The sequence below is a fragment of the Accipiter gentilis genome, chromosome 12 (genome assembly GCF_929443795.1).
Source record: "Accipiter gentilis chromosome 12, bAccGen1.1, whole genome shotgun sequence".
Classification (NCBI taxonomy): Eukaryota; Metazoa; Chordata; class Aves; order Accipitriformes; family Accipitridae; genus Astur; species Astur gentilis.
This window is the reverse complement of record NC_064891.1, coordinates 1,043,000-1,060,205: the sequence shown is the minus strand read 5'-3', so window position 1 is coordinate 1,060,205 and position 17,206 is coordinate 1,043,000. Positions and strand designations below refer to the sequence as shown.

Genomic DNA, 17,206 nt, shown 5'->3' with positions numbered 1-17,206 from the left:
ACTCTTTTTTTCTAAACAATTTGACTCCAACATTTATATCAATATAATTTATTTATCAGTCTATATATTGCTAACGTTTTACAGAACATACACAACAAAATAACTTGGGTGTGCCGAGATGTTCTGTTGCTCAGTACAATTAACATCCCCCCAGTGCATACCAAACAATAAGTATCAAAAGCAGAGATACAGGAAGGTGAATGCCTGGGAACTATTTTTGCACTTAATACTGGAGGAAGTGATTGCGAAAGAATGACTTGCGCAAAATGGTTGCATCAGCCTTTCCAGTGATGGGCAATGACTGACAAAAGGAGAGAGATCTGCTGCTGAATTTCAGCTTGCAAAGAAGAGAGTGCAAACATGATCTATGATCGTTTTTGTGTCCCCAGTCAGCAGCAGCAATAGAAGTGGTTGAAATGTGAGTTTGAAGGGCAGTGTCGTGGAGGCCAGACAATGCTGAACTCTTCAGAAGCCATGGTCTCCTTAGGGAAGCAGCCACTAAAGAAAAGCTGGGCACACTGGTATGCTTTACTGGCTGAGTAGTTAGAGGACGTTGGGAAACTGTCAACATAAAGTTTTGTTTGAGGAGCATGGGCTGAAATATTTTCTCACTCCAGGACTGTCGTCGCATCAGACCTGCCAAAGGGTTTCCAGCTTTTGTGGGACTTGAAGGTAGGAGGTGACTACTTGGATCCCAGAGTACGTGATCAGCACACGAAGAGACTGAAACACAGCATGCAGTAGACAAGGTAAGTATTTACTCTCTGCATATTCAGGATTTGGGGATACTGTTTGTCTGCAGTACTGGAGCTGTTGACAGCAGCTTGTGAGCTTTAATAAGTGACATTTTCTGGTGTAGCCAATGGTGAAATGTTATTTGACACCCATGGCAGGAAACACAGCCCTTCTGTAAATTAAAATCAGTAATGTTCTAATCACATCCACTGGTGATAGGGTGACAGTAACATCCAGTTCCCATCTATTATCAGTGTTGATTTACAGAAAAGGGCGATAGACTTGTTTGGTTGCATATCAGCTTGTTCTGCCTTTCCAGTAAAGAATGTAAATTGCTTACACGGTATGTAAAAGGGTGTGCCAGGAGCCTATACAGCTCTGCTTTTAGAAGCCCTGAGGCTGGTGAGACTGTATGTGGGGGACCCCAAAATCTCTTCCAGAAAAGCCTGTGGTGTCAGAAGCTACAGCCTACTCAAAGGGCTGAGAGGGAGGACACGCTCTGTTCAGGCTTCTGCCTCACAGGTGGCCGTGCTAGAAGGACAGGCTAACGCTGTGAAGGCTGTGAGCATTTAGAATCATAGAATCATTTAGGTTAAGATCATTGACTCCAAGTGTTAACCTAACACTGCCAAGTCCTCCAATAAACCATGTCCCTAAGCACCACGTCTACCTGTCTTTTAAGTGCCTCCAGGGATGGTGACTCCACCACTTCCCTGGGCAGCCTGCTCCAGTGCTTGATAACCCTTTGGGTGAATAAATTTTTCCTAATATCCAATCTGAACCTCCCCTGGAGCAATTTGAGGCTGTTTTCCCTTATCCTATTGCTTGTGACTTGGGAAAAGAGACTGACACCCACCTCACTACAACCTCCTTTCAGGTAGTTGTAGAGAGCAATAAGGTCTCCCTTCAGCCTTCTTTTCTCTAGACTAAACAACACCAGTTCCCTCTGTTGCTCCTCATAAGACTTGTGCTCCAGGCCCCTCACCAGCTTGGTTGCCCTTCTCTGGACATGCTCCAGCACCTCAGTGTCTTTCCTGTAGTGATGGGCCCAAACCTGAACACAGTACTCGAGGTGCGGCCTCACCAGTGCCCAGTACAGGGGAACAACCACCTCCCTGCTCCTGCTGGCCACACTATTTCTGATACAGGCCAGGATGCCGCTGGCCTTCTTTGGGCACACTGCTGGCTCATATTCAGCCGGCTGTCGACCAGCACCCCCAGGTCTTTTTCTGCTGGGCAGCTTTCCAGCCACTCTTCCCCAAGCCTGTAGCGTTGCATGGGGTTGTTGTGACCCAAGTGCAGGACCCAGCATTTGGCCTTGTTGAACTTCATACAATTGGCCTCGGCCCCTGGATTCAGCCTGTCCAGATCCCTCTGTAGAGCCTTCCTACCCTCAAGCAGATCAACTCTCCCTCCCAACTTGGTGTTGTCTGCAAACTTGCTGACAGTACACTTGATCCTCTCATCCAGATCATTGATGACCTAGCCATCTTCCCCTGTTTAGGGTTGAAACATCCAGCTGTAGCTTCGTTGCTGAGAGGCAGTGTAATGCAAGAGATGTAAGAGGCAAGGGCCATAGCTAATATGTCTATGAAAAGGCAGGCTGTTGAGAATGGTCCTTTATGACTGTTGAGACATGATATGCTGTAATCCAGGGATAAGTAGAATGCCATGTTTGCAGGACTGAGCAGCTGAAGTAAGAGGGGAAGACTGATGTCAGAGGATATCTCTTACAAGAAAAAAATTGAATCTGAACTTCCTAATAAAATTGCACAGGTGTTCAATTGTTTTTAATTGCCGTTCAAAACTAAAAGTTGACACTACCTTCTCTCCTTTCTGTTTCCTAGAGCAAAATGTTCAACCAAAGAAAACACAAATCAAGAACTACACACACCTGGCAAGTGTGGGCCATCTACATGGTTTTAGCTGCAAACCTCTCTGAAGAGCAAGTGCTGAAGCAGGCTTGTCCTTCATGCGATGCCACTCAGCTTTGCAACTGCTCTTCCATGGGCTTGGACTTTGTTCCCCCAGGGATCACGGGCAAAATCACAGTGTTAAACCTGGCCCACAATAGGATAAAGCACATCCGATCCCAGGATCTGCAGCAGGCTGTGAACCTGAGAGCCCTGCTGCTGCAGTCCAACAAAATCAGCTCCATAGACAAGGACTCGTTTTGCTCCCTTGGGAAACTAGAGCTCTTGGACTTATCAAATAACAGCTTGGCTCACTTGTACCCTGCATGGTTTGGGCACCTTTTTTCACTCCAGCACCTCCACCTTCAAGGGAACTCCTACAGAGACCTGGGGGAAAGCTCCCCCTTTTCTAGCCTGAGGAACCTGAGCTCTCTCCACCTGGGCAACCCGCAGTTCTCCACGATAAGGCAAGGGAACTTTGAGGGCATTGAGTTTCTTGACAAGTTGTGGATTGACGGTAGCAATCTCAGTCAGTATGAGCCAGGAAGTTTGAAATTAATTAAGAAGATAAATCACATGATCATAAATGTAAGAAGTATTAATATATTCTCAGCAGTTGTCAGGGACCTTCTGCACTCTGTCACTTGGTTAGAAGTGAGAGAAATCAAATTAGAGATTGAAAAAAAAAGCATGGTGCAGAACGCTACACTTCCTTTTAGGATACGAAAGCTTACGTTTAAAGATGCTTCATTCACAGATCAATATATTAGCCGAATAATAGTATTACTAAAGGAAATCAAATCTTTGCAAGAGATTGAGGCAATTGATTGTGTGCTTCAGGGGAAAGGAGCATGGGATATTGAAGAAATCGCAAGCAGTGGGCAAAGTTTTGTTGAAACAGTATCAGTAATAAATATAATGATTCAGAATTTTCATTTGTTTTTTGACCTGGACGGTATGGAGTCACAAATAAACAAGCTGAAAAGACTCACCATTGCAAGCTCTAAAGTTTTCATGGTACCATGCAAACTTGCAAAACATTTTTCATCACTTCTGTATCTGGACTTTCATGATAATTTGCTTGTAAATAATCGCTTAAATGAGACAATATGTAGAGATGCTTGGCCTTCATTGCAAACTTTAAATCTAAGTCAAAACTCTCTAAAATCTCTGAAACAGACTGCACATACTGTAACTCGTCTACCCAAACTGGTTAATCTTGATATTAGCCAAAATAATTTTGGTGATATTCCAGATGTGTGTGAATGGCCCCAGACCCTGAAATATTTAAACCTCTCCAGCACTCAAATTCCTAAACTAACGATTTGCATTCCCCCAACGCTGGAAGTTTTGGATGTTAGCGCTAACAACCTGAAGGAGTTTGGACTGCAACTCCCATTCCTCAAAGAGCTGTACCTTGCAAAAAACCAGCTGAAGGCCTTGCCTGGTGCCGCACCCGTTCCTAACTTAGTGGCCATGTCAATCAGAAGAAACAAGCTCAACGGTTTCTCCAGGGAAGAGTTTGAGTCCTTCAGGAAAATGGAGCTGCTGGACGCCAGCGACAACAACTTCATCTGCTCCTGTGAATTCCTCTCCTTCATCCACCACGAGGCCGGCATAGCCCAGGTGCTGGTGGGGTGGCCAGACAAATATGTCTGTGACTCTCCACTGGCAGTGAGAGGGACGCAGGTTGGAGCCGTGCATCTCTCCCTGATGGAGTGCCACAGGTCCCTCGTGGTGTCGTCAATCTGTGTCCTGCTGTTCCTGGTCATCCTCATCCTCGTGGCCGTCGGCTACAAGTACCACGCGGTCTGGTACCTGAGAATGACCTGGGCATGGCTGCAAGCCAAGCGGAAGCCCAAGCAAGCCCCCCTGAAGGACATCTGCTACGACGCTTTTGTCTCCTACAGCGAGAACGACTCCGACTGGGTGGAAAACATCATGGTGCGGGAGCTGGAGCAGGCCTGCCCCCCCTTTCGGCTCTGCCTCCATAAGCGGGACTTTGTGCCTGGGAAGTGGATCGTGGACAACATCATCGACTCCATAGAGAAGAGCCACAAAACGCTCTTTGTGCTGTCCGAGCACTTTGTGCAGAGCGAGTGGTGCAAATACGAGCTGGACTTCTCGCACTTCCGCCTCTTTGACGAGAACAACGATGCAGCGATTCTCGTCCTCCTGGAGCCCATCCAGAGCAAAGCGATTCCCAAGAGGTTCTGCAAGCTGCGGAAGATCATGAACACAAAGACCTACCTGGAGTGGCCTCTTGAAGAAGAGCAGCAGGAGATGTTTTGGGAAAACTTGAAAGGGGCCTTGAAGTCATAGAACAAGTCGGCAGCCCCCGTTTCAGTGTATTTCCACAAAGGAGATATGTCAGTGTTTCTTCCTTCCAAGAAATTTTTCTTTTTTATTTTTCTGCCTAACGAGAACCTGCTTTGTTGTGTATAGAAATAGTTATCATCTTACTACATGAGAAAGACCCACTTTAGGCTTTCCAGTGATTTGATACTCTGATCTTTAAAAATCTCTGCCCATAACTATGATTTTTGGAAGCCATGTTGGACTTCATACACTTTTCTACATACATTTAGCTGAAAGTATGTTATTTCTGTACTTTTTCCTCCTGTTTCCACATCCCTGACTGGTTCCTAACAATGCCATTGTAATTTACAAATGAAAATAAAAGCCAAGGGCTTCAATGACACACTCCCCTGTGTCTGTTGTTCTCCTATAGTTTATTTTCAGTGCCATCATTCATAGCAGGGTAATTAAAATTAAATTCTGAAAAAAACCCTGAGGACTTACATTAAAACAAGCCCTCTGAAGCCCTACCATTGTTGTGCAACACAAAAAAAGGCAGTATTGAGTACGTACCTCTATTCACAATTCTGTTATTCTGGCTAGTTACACCAGAGTCCATATCACCATGCACAGATTGGGGTTTATTCAATACCTGTGAAGGAAGCATCCTGGCACCTTGCCCAGTGACTGTGGTGAAATCCAGAGGCATTAAATCACTGTTGGTTGGGTGTTTTTTTCCTTAGGCTTCTTTCTCCCTGTGAATGCTTGTTTCTTCCTCCATGGGCACCACCATGTTCCCGTCTACCTACCCACAGAAATAGCTGAAGCCTCCATTTGTGGGGTGTAAGGATATGTTTCTAATGAGTGGGCTAGATGGTGTTGCAGACTGGCTCACTTCTTGTTTCTGATCTACTTTGCACAGCAAGTTTAAGTAATCAGTGGGCCATGCAGCCCTTACAGCTCTACATACCTTCCTTTGTAACTGGTGCAGAAAATCACACTGATAAGAGACAATTCATCTTTCTACTTCAGTATATCTCCTAGAACTATTGTATTGCTCTTCACCGATTATAAAGGGAATTTAAACAAGCAAGTAGACACAGGTGTTTATATTAAGATAGCTGGTCCTACCCTGAGTGCCTGGAGTCACAGTTGTGGATTTTCTGTACTTCAGGTATTTTTTTGGAAACCTGAAACTGTCTCTGAGGGCATGACGTTAGGTGAGTGTTTCTCTAGCTAGGCACTTCCATGCTGCACTTTGCTTGTGTTGCTGGAGTTTAAGTACAGGAGAGTCTAAATGAATCTTTATTAAACTTTATACATGCAATTATATTGTGGTGAAATACCAAAACATTGGTATATGGACTGAGCGAGTATATGAAAAATGGGAAATATTGCTTATACACATGTGCCTGTGTGTTGGTATATATGTATATATTCATATGTATGTATATCTGTATACATGCCTATGCATATGTATATATTCACACTCCTGTGTGTATGTGTATACATATGTACATGCATGAGATGATAGTTTATGTGGGTGTAGCCTGCAACACCACTTTCAGTTCTACTTTCCTGTTATAATTATATCTCTAGAGTTAGTTCAAAGTCTGCTACAAAAGGATTTTTCTGTACACTATCTTGGAGCAGAATAGCTCATGGGCTAATCAAGGCTGAATTCCAGGTACATGATGAGTGAATCATCTGATAGCAAACACTGAGCATTGATAAAACAGATGAGGAGACTGTGCGCCTAGGGCTAAGGAGGAAAATATATCTTGCCAGTCATTTCAAAGAGAGGGTGAGAGAGAGAGGTAGGAGAAGCCTTAGCTTTCACACAGCGTAGACCCAGACTTCTGTGGGTCGGCACATTTAAAAGGACTCATAATGTTACTGCTCTTATGCCCATCAGATCTCCTAGGTGGGAATTCCCCTGTTTACATAGCCAAGCGGAGATTTGAAGTGGGAAGGAAACAGCAACATAAGAGGAAGCTGGGTAAAGAGCAATCAGCAAGACAGAGACGAAACAATAGAAGTTAACTGGCGTGGAGGCACCAGAGCTGCAGCTGGCATCCCTGGGAATCTCTTCTGCACAGAGGTGAGTCCACAGGCGGGTGGAGGCTGGAGGTGCAGGGAAAGAGAGTGGAGCTGCAACGCCAGAACAAGAAGCAAGGAGGGAGCACTGGGAAGAGGCCAGCTAATCTCTCCCACCGAGTCCTTCTCCTCTGCATGGGGGATTCAGGGTGCTTGGGGTGGCTGGGCAGGGGCCACCTCCTGCAGGAGTGCAAGGGTGGGCAGGGATTTCTGGCTCCAGCAGAAGTGGAGCAGGCAGGTGCAATCGCAGGCAGCTGGCAGGGCGGCGTGGCAGGCAGGCAGCAAAAGGAAGGCTCCCTGGGAAAGCCAAGACATGCTGATGGGAGCAATGTCTTTCAGGAAATGAGAGAGAGGAAAGCAGCAAATGAAAAGGAGACAAGTTGGGTCAGACTGCAATTTCTGCTCAGTTTCTTTGTGGGAGGGTGCCTTGTATGTGCTTTGTCCTGTTTGTATGTTGTCCCACTTGTGTGTCGATACTGGCTGCCCAGGGAAGGCTGGGCATGAAGGTGGGCTGCGTTTGTGTTAGGAATTCAATCAGGAAAGAGCTCATTGAGCAACGGTCTCAGGGCAGCGGGTCAGCTACCTCCTCACCTAACTCTGCCCTGTTGACATCCTCAGTGTCAGAAACAAGAAGAGGCATGCTATATATGTACGTGCGTGTGTATACACACACATTCTATTAAGGCAATGCTCATGGGTGATAGCGAGGACATATGTAACCCACACACAAACAAGTGGAAAGCAGCAGCTTTCCGCAGTCTGCTTGTGGGTCGATCTCTTCACCAACCAGTGACCCTCCCTCTGCAGACTCCATAACACTGCTCAAATTTATCAGCCCTCATTTAGCTTGATAGCACTCCCCAAGCTAGAATCAATTTGCACACCATTGGCACACCTTACTATCAGTTACATTAGCCTTTAGCATTTGTTAGCATTTACAGAACCTCATTCTGTTGGCATTCATGGTTTTGTTTAAGAATATGTCCATTTTTGCTCAAATACTTCTACTCACCCAGGCCTGGGAAGATAAACCTGAGCATGTCTGATGGCTTAGACCCTTTGTCCATAACCCAGAAACACTTTGAATGTCTAGTTCATCACAGCATCTTACAGTATAAGGGCATCTGTGCAAGTCTCCATATTTTTAACTTCATTTCAATCTCTATGTGGCTTTTTTTCTTCCCAGCACCACAGGGAAAAGTGATTCCTTGGTAGGGCAATGATATTGTGGACTGGGGCTATACTTCTGAGTGGGTGCAGAGAGGCCTGAAACGACCCTGTAAGTCAGGGTCTTAAGCTGAATTATTAGATGTAAATGGGAAGGGGAAGACATCGGCTGAAAATGATTGAGGGTTGGAATGGGACTTCCCTGAGTGTCTGCTCACACTACAGATGAGCAAAGAAACCTGGAAAAGATGCTCAGGGAAGTGACAATAAAGAAAAGCATCCTGTACCACCAAATGGGGTTCAGTCCTGCAGTCCCTGGTTGGTTTCAGGCTGGTAAGGTGGACTCAGCTGGTATTTCCCACTCTGTACCTGACCAGTTCCCTTCTGTGCTGCCAAATTTCCATCTGTAAATAATCTCCCCATAGACAGATTTTGATTGGCCAGGTTGCCTGGTTATTTCTTTTCCTAACACCAAGCATTTTGATGGCAACTTTAAAAATACCATATAAATGCGTTGCTTGTGAAACTCATCTGTCTCATAGCTTTGCTCCTATGGCCTACAGCACTGTGTTATGCAGTCAGACTTGCAAGACCAAAAAAGTCCCATAAAAGAGCCTCAGCTGTACAGCAGGTGAGTGTAACTACAGATCACAATTCTTTGGGTGGGATTCACATGGGCAAATATCTAGGTATCTAAACTGTGATGCTCCATTTTAAGTCAATGGGGTCATTTCTCTTGGATTCATCACATCTTGATGTGGGTGTTCAAGAGACATGATGTGAATTGCCCCTAAAATTTGTTATTTCTTTCCATTGAGTTTGGAGGACATGGTGGGTAACCAGCTCACCTGTGGGCATCTAAAGACAGGGAAGAGGACTGTGTCCTTCAAGACCGAAAGCTCTACATCAGAGAGAGACAGAGATTAGAGGAAAATAACACAAGAGGTCAAAATGTTTATAGTCCTTCAGGGGGGAAGAGGTGGAATGATTGAAAAAATTACCCACAAATTTTCCTTCTCTCCCCATATACCCCCAAAATCTCAGCTAATTCTGCACCCTTTGAATAATTTTAAGCAACTCTGGCTAAAAATAATGCAACTAGAAGGGTAGGACTTTCTGTATGAGCTTGTCTGTGTGGGTCAGCTATTGTAAAACAAATCAGTATGAATTCAAAGTACAGTAGATCTTCTGCACAGAGTCTCAGTGGGATGACTGAAGGAGAAAGTACTTCTCAGTGAGCCAGTCTAACCCCACTAACCTGATACAGAGCTCATGATGATCTTTGGGAACCTTTTCATTGGCCTCTTTGGGGTTGGTTCAGTCTTTTCACCCTCAGTAAGATACTTACTGAGGTGGGGGGGTTGTGACACACTGGGTAAAGTTATACTTTAAAAGTGCTCTTTGATTCTTGTCAAGAAAGCATAAACAAAAAAAAGGGTTGTAATTCAATGTGTAATAAGGGTTTTGAAGGGAAAACAGCCCTCTCCGGCTTCAAGAATTGTTTCTGGAACTCCTCAGAGGTACAGAAGAACTAAAGTCACCTTGGTGGGAGTAAAGACAGGCTGGATATTGCAGCAAGCTCTGCAACAGAAAAAGCTGCATCAGTACTATGAAAGGCACAACCATGAGAGGAAAGAGAAGTGACACGGGATCCACAGCTGTGTGGTTTCTCTTGAATCATTTCAGTCCAGAAGATGAGGAACAGGCTGTGCGGCTGGAAAAAGCTGATCTAGTCCACCCAGCTGATCTGATCTGCAGGAGGCTCCAAAAGCCCCTAGCTCTTCCTCATGGCTTGGCCTGAGCATCCCACTGCCTCAGAGACCCAAAGCAGAAAAAGCCACTGGCAGAGAAGAAGGATGTGGCCAGGAAGAAGGAAGAGCTAAGACTCGGTAGGTTACAATGGTCAGTTTTCCCAGCTCAAATTTCATTAGCAAGTATCACACAGATGGCAACATAACGATGGCCTACACAGATGTGTGGATAGTCCAGCTCATAGTTCACAAATGAGTTTCACTATGTCTAGTGCACACAGGCGACTCATGGGGGGTTACAAAAGCGACCCAGCCTTGGATTGCCTTGAGGCCCTGTCTCTCTGCAGAGACGACTCACCGGGAGCTGTGTAGACAGCGTAGCCCCAGGTTGTCTGATAAACCCTAAACTAAATAGGGCAGTGGCTGTGCCATTCAAAGAACCAAAACCTGAACTGAGCCTTGAAATCCCCTGACAAAAAGTACACCCTGAGTCTCAGTCCAACCACTATTCAGTTGCCTGAGGAAGCAAGGTAAAAAAACCCCACAACTGGAGGGTTTCAGCTTCAGTTTCAAATGTCAACCTTATGTATTCAAATAATCACAGACCAGCAAAGGAAAGATAAGGGGAAACTCCACTCAGATATACATAATCCATTTAGGCATATATCATAATCCACTCAGACATAGTCATACACACCATTCCACAAGTCAGGGGATAAAAACTCTAGGATTCAAGTTGGAAATCGGGGAGTCACTTCTCCAACTGTACAGTTGTCTTGTGAAGGAGACCCTTCCCCCCCTTGATCAGGATGCTGGTCGAGGTAGCTTCCCTGGGATTGAGAGCCCGTACCTGGAGGGGTAAGGGAATATTGTTTATGCTTTAAGTTTGTAAACATGTGTGTGCTTGTGGTTGTCTGTGAATCGCTTGCGGTTCTAATAGTGTACTACTCTTGCTTTAAAAATTGCAATAGTGCATTCCTCCATTGTATCTGTAAAACCTGCAATAGTGGCATGTTAAGCTTGTAAGTGAAGTTCAAATAAATAATTTGCTTGAGCCTTGCAGTTAAGTCTGTTAGTGAAGTTCAAGTCGTTTGCCTGAACCTTGCAGTTGTCTTTTTCCGCCACAACAGACATCCAGGCAAATATTTATTTCCCTGCTCCTAGCACATTTACAATCAGAATAGTGAAAGGCAGATAAAATGAGGAAAGGGACTGCAACATATGCAGGCCTTTTCTCCCTATCGTCAGTATTGAGATTAGACATATGCTTGAAATGAGTGTGAAATGTGAACGTGTTGTGGTTTAACCCTAGCTAGCAACTAAGCACCACACAGCTGCTCGCTCACTTCCCCCCACACTGGGATGAGGGAGAGACTTCAAAAAAAAGTAAAACTTGTGGGTTGAGATAAAGACAGTTTAATAGGACAGAAAGGGAAGAAAATAATGATAATGATAATAGTAATAAATGCAATAATAATAAAGAAATAATTAGAATATACAGAACAAGTGATGTGCAATACAATTGCTTACTACCCCCTGACTGGTGCCAAGCCAGTCCCCAAGCCATGGTGTCCTCTGGCCAACTTCCCTAATTTATATACTGGGCATGGCATCATATGGCATGGAAGACCCCTCTGGCTCATTTGGGTCAGGTGTCCTGGCTCTGTCCCCTCCTAGCTTCTTGTGCACTCCCAGCCTCTGCTGGCAGGGCAGTATGAGAAGCTGAAATCTCCTTGACTTAGTGTAAACACCACTTAACACAAACTAAAACATCAGTGTGTTATCAACATTCTTCTCAACTTAAATGCAAAACACAGTGCTATACCAGCTACTAGGAAGAAAATTAACTTTATTCCAGCTGAAACCAGGACAGAACATCACTATCTCCCGCAAGATGCTGACTCTTCTTGATGTAACCAGGATTTGAAACACATACAGGAGACTCCCTGTAGTAAAAAATGAATATACAAAATAATATTCACAGATCGAGAAGAAAAAGACCTAAGGTGGGGCTAAGGGGGGGATGTATGGGGACTACTTCCTAAACAGGCGAAGGATCAGATTAGTATTAATGTCGTGATTATACAGATGCTTAGCTGAATCTGCAAAAGATTTGTGCAGCTGTTCATTGATTTGATAGTCCTCATTCAAAAATCATAAACCACAGGGAAAAAAACAGTAAATTCAATATACGTAGCATTTAACAAATGGTTCTGGAATATTTGTGTACAATATGCCATTTTTGACTAATTTTTTCATCTCTGAACTGTGTTGAAACCAAATATATTTCTAGTGCCTTCAACGGTAAATGTTGACAGAACAGTATGTTATGCTTTAGATATATCCAAAATGTATCTTCCTCCAAACTGGAACTTTCATGTTATATTTGCTCTAACTGTATTTCATATTTTAGGCAAAACAATGACTACACACACCTGGCAAGTGTGGGCCATCTACATGGTTTTAGCTGCAAACCTCTCTGAAGAGCAAGTGCTGAAGCAGGCTTGTCCTTCATGCGATGCCACTCAGCTTTGCAACTGCTCTTCCATGGGCTTGGACTTTGTTCCCCCAGGGATCACGGGCAAAATCACAGTGTTAAACCTGGCCCACAATAGGATAAAGCACATCCGATCCCAGGATCTGCAGCAGGCTGTGAACCTGAGAGCCCTGCTGCTGCAGTCCAACAAAATCAGCTCCATAGACAAGGACTCGTTTTGCTCCCTTGGGAAACTGGAGCTCTTGGACTTATCAAATAACAGCTTGGCTCACTTGTACCCTGCATGGTTTGGGCACCTTTTTTCACTCCAGCACCTCCACCTTCAAGGGAACTCCTACAGAGACCTGGGGGAAAGCTCCCCCTTTTCTAGCCTGAGGAACCTGAGCTCTCTCCACCTGGGCAACCCGCAGTTCTCCACGATAAGGCAAGGGAACTTTGAGGGCATTGAGTTTCTTGACAAGTTGTGGATTGACGGTAGCAATCTCAGTCAGTATGAGCCAGGAAGTTTGAAATTAATTAAGAAGATAAATCACATGATCATAAACGTAAGAAGTATTAATATATTCTCAGCAGTTGTCAGGGACCTTCTGCACTCTGTCACTTGGTTAGAAGTAAGAAAAATAGCATTCAGTATACCTGCTGAAATGCAACTATTGCGAGTTATGTCGTCTTCTTTTGCAAAGAAAATTTCTTTTAAACAGACCTTATTAACAGATGCTACTGTGCCCGAGATTGTCAGCATTTTAGAAGACATGCCACAGTTAGTGGAGGTGGAGATGATAGACTGTAGACTCTTGGGAACTGGACAATGGCAAACACATATTAAAGCAAACCAATCACGTACTCTTAGAGTTCTGACAATAGAGAAATTATCTATAGAAGAATTTTATTTGTTTACAGATCTTCAGGCTGTGCAAGGTCTACTATCTCTTCTTACCAAAGTCACAGTTGAAAACACCAAGGTGTTTTTGGTACCATGCAGACTTTCACAAAAGCTTCTGTCATTAGAGTATCTTGACCTTAGTGCAAATTTGCTCGGAGACCAGAGTTTGGAGCATTCAGCCTGTCAGGGTGGTTGGCCTTCACTACAAACTCTAAATTTAAGTCAGAATTCACTGAGTGACTTAGAAATGACGGTTAAAAGTTTGTCTCATCTAAGAAACCTAATTCTCTTAGACATTAGCCAAAATAATTTTGGTGATATTCCAGATGTGTGTGAATGGCCCCAGACCCTGAAATATTTAAACCTCTCCAGCACTCAAATTCCTAAACTAACGACTTGCATTCCCCCAACGCTGGAAGTTTTGGATGTTAGCGCTAACAACCTGAAGGAGTTTGGACTGCAACTCCCATTCCTCAAAGAGCTGTACCTTGCAAAAAACCAGCTGAAGGCCTTGCCTGGTGCCGCACCCATTCCTAACTTAGTGGCCATGTCAATCAGAAGAAACAAGCTCAACGGTTTCTCCAGGGAAGAGTTTGAGTCCTTCAGGAAAATGGAGCTGCTGGACGCCAGCGACAACAACTTCATCTGCTCCTGTGAATTCCTCTCCTTCATCCACCACGAGGCCGGCATAGCCCAGGTGCTGGTGGGGTGGCCAGACAAATATGTCTGTGACTCTCCACTGGCAGTGAGAGGGACGCAGGTTGGAGCCGTGCATCTCTCCCTGATGGAGTGCCACAGGTCCCTCGTGGTGTCGTCAATCTGTGTCCTGCTGTTCCTGGTCATCCTCATCCTCGTGGCCGTCGGCTACAAGTACCACGCGGTCTGGTACCTGAGAATGACCTGGGCATGGCTGCAAGCCAAGCGGAAGCCCAAGCAAGCCCCCCTGAAGGACATCTGCTACGACGCTTTTGTCTCCTACAGCGAGAACGACTCCGACTGGGTGGAAAACATCATGGTGCGGGAGCTGGAGCAGGCCTGCCCCCCCTTTCGGCTCTGCCTCCATAAGCGGGACTTTGTGCCTGGGAAGTGGATCGTGGACAACATCATCGACTCCATAGAGAAGAGCCACAAAACGCTCTTTGTGCTGTCCGAGCACTTTGTGCAGAGCGAGTGGTGCAAATACGAGCTGGACTTCTCGCACTTCCGCCTCTTTGACGAGAACAACGATGCAGCGATTCTCGTCCTCCTGGAGCCCATCCAGAGCAAAGCGATTCCCAAGAGGTTCTGCAAGCTGCGGAAGATCATGAACACAAAGACCTACCTGGAGTGGCCTCTTGAAGAAGAGCAGCAGGAGATGTTTTGGTTTAATTTGAAAATAGCTCTAAAATCCTAGACAGGGACATTAAAGAATGAATATGTAGCAAATGTACTCTGGATTTTTTCCCTTGCCTGTTCATCCCATCACCTATCTGTACCTTGAGAATAGAGAGCTGAGCTACTTTAAATTCTATTACTTGCTGTGAGATTATTTTCTTTTTGTATTCGTGGTCATGAATCATTTCACTGGTTTGGAGTGGAATAGAGTTAATTTTCTACATAGTTGCTCCTGTGGTGCTGTGGTTTGGACTTGTGACCAAAACAGTTTTGATAACGCAGGGATGTTCTAGTTATTGTTGAACAGTGCTTGCACAGTATCAAGGTCTTTTCTGTTTCTCACACTGTTGTGCCACTGAGTAGGCCATGGGTGTGTGATAATTTGGCAGGGGACACAGCTGATCCCAGCTGACCAAAGGGATGTCCCATACCATGTAATCTCATGCTTGGCAATAAAAGTTGTCAGAAAGAAAGATGAAGGGAGGACATTTGGAGTTAATGGTGTTTGTCTTCCCAAGTAACTGTTATGCATGATGGAGCCCTGCTTTCATGGAAATGGGTAAACATCTGCCTGCTGATGGGAAGTAGTGCATGAATATTTTGCTTTGCTTGCGTGCAGCTTTTGCTTTACTTATTGAACTGTCTTTATCTTAACCCATAAGTTTTCTCACTTTTACCCTTCCAATTCTCTCCCCTGTTCCACTGCGGGGGAAGTGAGCAAGCAGCTGTGCAGGGCTGAGCTGCCTTCCAGGGTTAAACCACAACAATTGTCTACACACATCAATCAGCAGTGTTAACAATAGCTGTTTCATTTAAATATTTAATGATGAAAAGTTCTTTAGATATACAGCTATGTTAGTTTATATATCTTTATATTTGCAAAAGCTTTAGGAGAAAGCCTGCCTAGCCAAGAGTTCTTCTGCATTCTTTGTGTAAACCACTTCTAATCAAATGCAATAAAAGTCAGTTTATGCAGCAAGGCTTTTTGTCCTAGCTCTCCTAGTTAGTGGATCTAAGGACTAATTCTCAGCAATATTTCACAATCACTGTATGTTAAATGTCCAGATCTCCTGCAGATTGTGTCTGCAAGGCTTAATGTAAAAATGTGCTTTCACACTGCAGTTCTGGCTGTTGTATAATGTATGTTCTATGGCAGACAACTTTCTCAGTGAAAGACACCTATGGAGGATGATTTCTGTCTAGTTTCATTGTACCATATGTGGGAATAGATGCTTCAGAGTAGGGTCCAAATACTCCTCCGACTTGCTCAAATGGAGTTTAAGCTATTCTCAGCTAGAATGTGGGAAACACTAATATATAAGTAGTCTTTGAATCCAACACCTTATTCCTCTCTGTAATCAGCTGCATTAGCAGAGGCCCTAAAAGGGTGTTTCCTACCTTTCTGCTCTCTCTGTAAATGTAGTCCACAAAACCAGAGGGGGTGGAGAGCATCCCACCTCAGACATTGTGTTTGCTGTCAGCTGGGGCCATGTTTTCCTGAGAAGATTGCTGGGACAAGGCCTCTAATTGCTGAAAAAGTGGAGTAAATGGGAGGCACTGGCACCAGGCTCTTCCTTCAGAGATAATTTAAAAAGAAAGGTTTATCTTGGGTGATACCTGCCTTGCAGCCACAGGAAATTTCGGATGAACCCTAACAGCTTGAACCTGGTAGGCCAGAGGGACAACTAACTTCTGGATAGGCACAGTGTAGGCCATTTCCAGGCATGGGCAGAAGCAGATCTTAAAGGTCTTCACATGGAAACCCCTACAGGATTTGGCTGTATCTGTGATGAGATCATGTCCAAGTTAGTGTTTTTATTGTTGCATTTTGGTCTTGAGCATCTAACACATACAAAATCTCTGTTCAAACACCTCAATAATTGTAATTGAGTTGGCACATTGGAAGTCTCATCTCACAGCTAGTTACCTGTCACATTACTGCTTTTAGGAAGTTCTTCTCCACACAGCCAATGTTCCAGTGAGAGCAGAAGTCCCCCTGTCCTTGGCTTGCCATTGAGAAGTCTGAGGACAAATATTCTTCCATTACACCCACAATTAGGCAACTCTGACAGTGTAACGCAAATAAATGCTTTATTTACGTGCATTTTTGCATATATGAATACAGGCATAACTCATTATAAGAATTAGTAACTTTGCTACTTCATCTAAGCAAACAAAGCCACTGTATTGGCTTTGTGTGGCAAGGTTTTGGTAGCGGGGGGGGGGGGGGGCGGGTACAGGGGTGGCTTCTGTAAGAAGCTGCTGGAAGCTTCCCCTGTGTTCGAGAGAGCCCATACCAGCCGGCTCTAAGACGGACCCGCCGCCGGCCAAGGCCGAGCCAATCAGCGATAGTGATAACGCCTCTGTGATAACATTTTTAAGAAGGAAAAAAGTTGGGACAGAGAGAAACAGCCGCCGGAGTGAGGAGTGAGAACATGTAAGAGAAACAAGCCTGCGGACACCAAGGTCAGTGAAGAAGGAGGGGGAGGAG

At 44.7% G+C, this 17,206-nt stretch overlaps 2 protein-coding genes across 4 annotated transcripts; both read left to right on the top strand.

Annotated features, from left to right (window-relative positions):
- Window positions 1-301: 301 nt before the first annotated feature.
- Window positions 302-5,349, top strand: LOC126044629 (toll-like receptor 2 type-1). Of its 2 annotated transcripts, none has more exons than XM_049814564.1 (3): window positions 302-418; window positions 618-749; window positions 2,583-5,349. In XM_049814564.1, the coding sequence occupies exon 3, from the start codon at window positions 2,589-2,591 to the stop codon at window positions 4,968-4,970; it is 2,382 nt and encodes a 793-aa protein (XP_049670521.1). In that variant the 5' UTR covers window positions 302-418; window positions 618-749; window positions 2,583-2,588; the 3' UTR covers window positions 4,971-5,349. The 2 variants fall into 2 exon arrangements, with proteins under 2 accessions (XP_049670521.1, XP_049670520.1); XM_049814563.1 differs by having other exon boundaries at window positions 302-521.
- Window positions 5,350-5,705: 356 nt separating this feature from the next.
- TLR2 (toll like receptor 2) lies at window positions 5,706-15,297 on the top strand. Of its 2 annotated transcripts, XM_049814567.1 has the most exons (3): window positions 5,706-5,789; window positions 6,862-7,047; window positions 12,375-15,297. In XM_049814567.1, exon 3 carries the CDS (start codon window positions 12,383-12,385, stop codon window positions 14,732-14,734), a length of 2,352 nt encoding a protein of 783 aa, XP_049670524.1. In that variant the 5' UTR covers window positions 5,706-5,789; window positions 6,862-7,047; window positions 12,375-12,382; the 3' UTR covers window positions 14,735-15,297. The 2 variants fall into 2 exon arrangements, with proteins under 2 accessions (XP_049670524.1, XP_049670522.1); XM_049814565.1 differs by lacking the exons at window positions 5,706-5,789; window positions 6,862-7,047 and adding an exon at window positions 9,120-10,099.
- The last annotated feature ends 1,909 nt before the right edge of the window (window positions 15,298-17,206 follow it).

Coding starts and splice junctions, on each gene's coding strand:
- TLR2 (XM_049814567.1), top strand. CDS start 12,383: ATGACTACACACACCTGGCAAGTGTGGGCCATCTACATGGTTTTAGCT.
- LOC126044629 (XM_049814564.1), top strand. CDS start 2,589: ATGTTCAACCAAAGAAAACACAAATCAAGAACTACACACACCTGGCAA.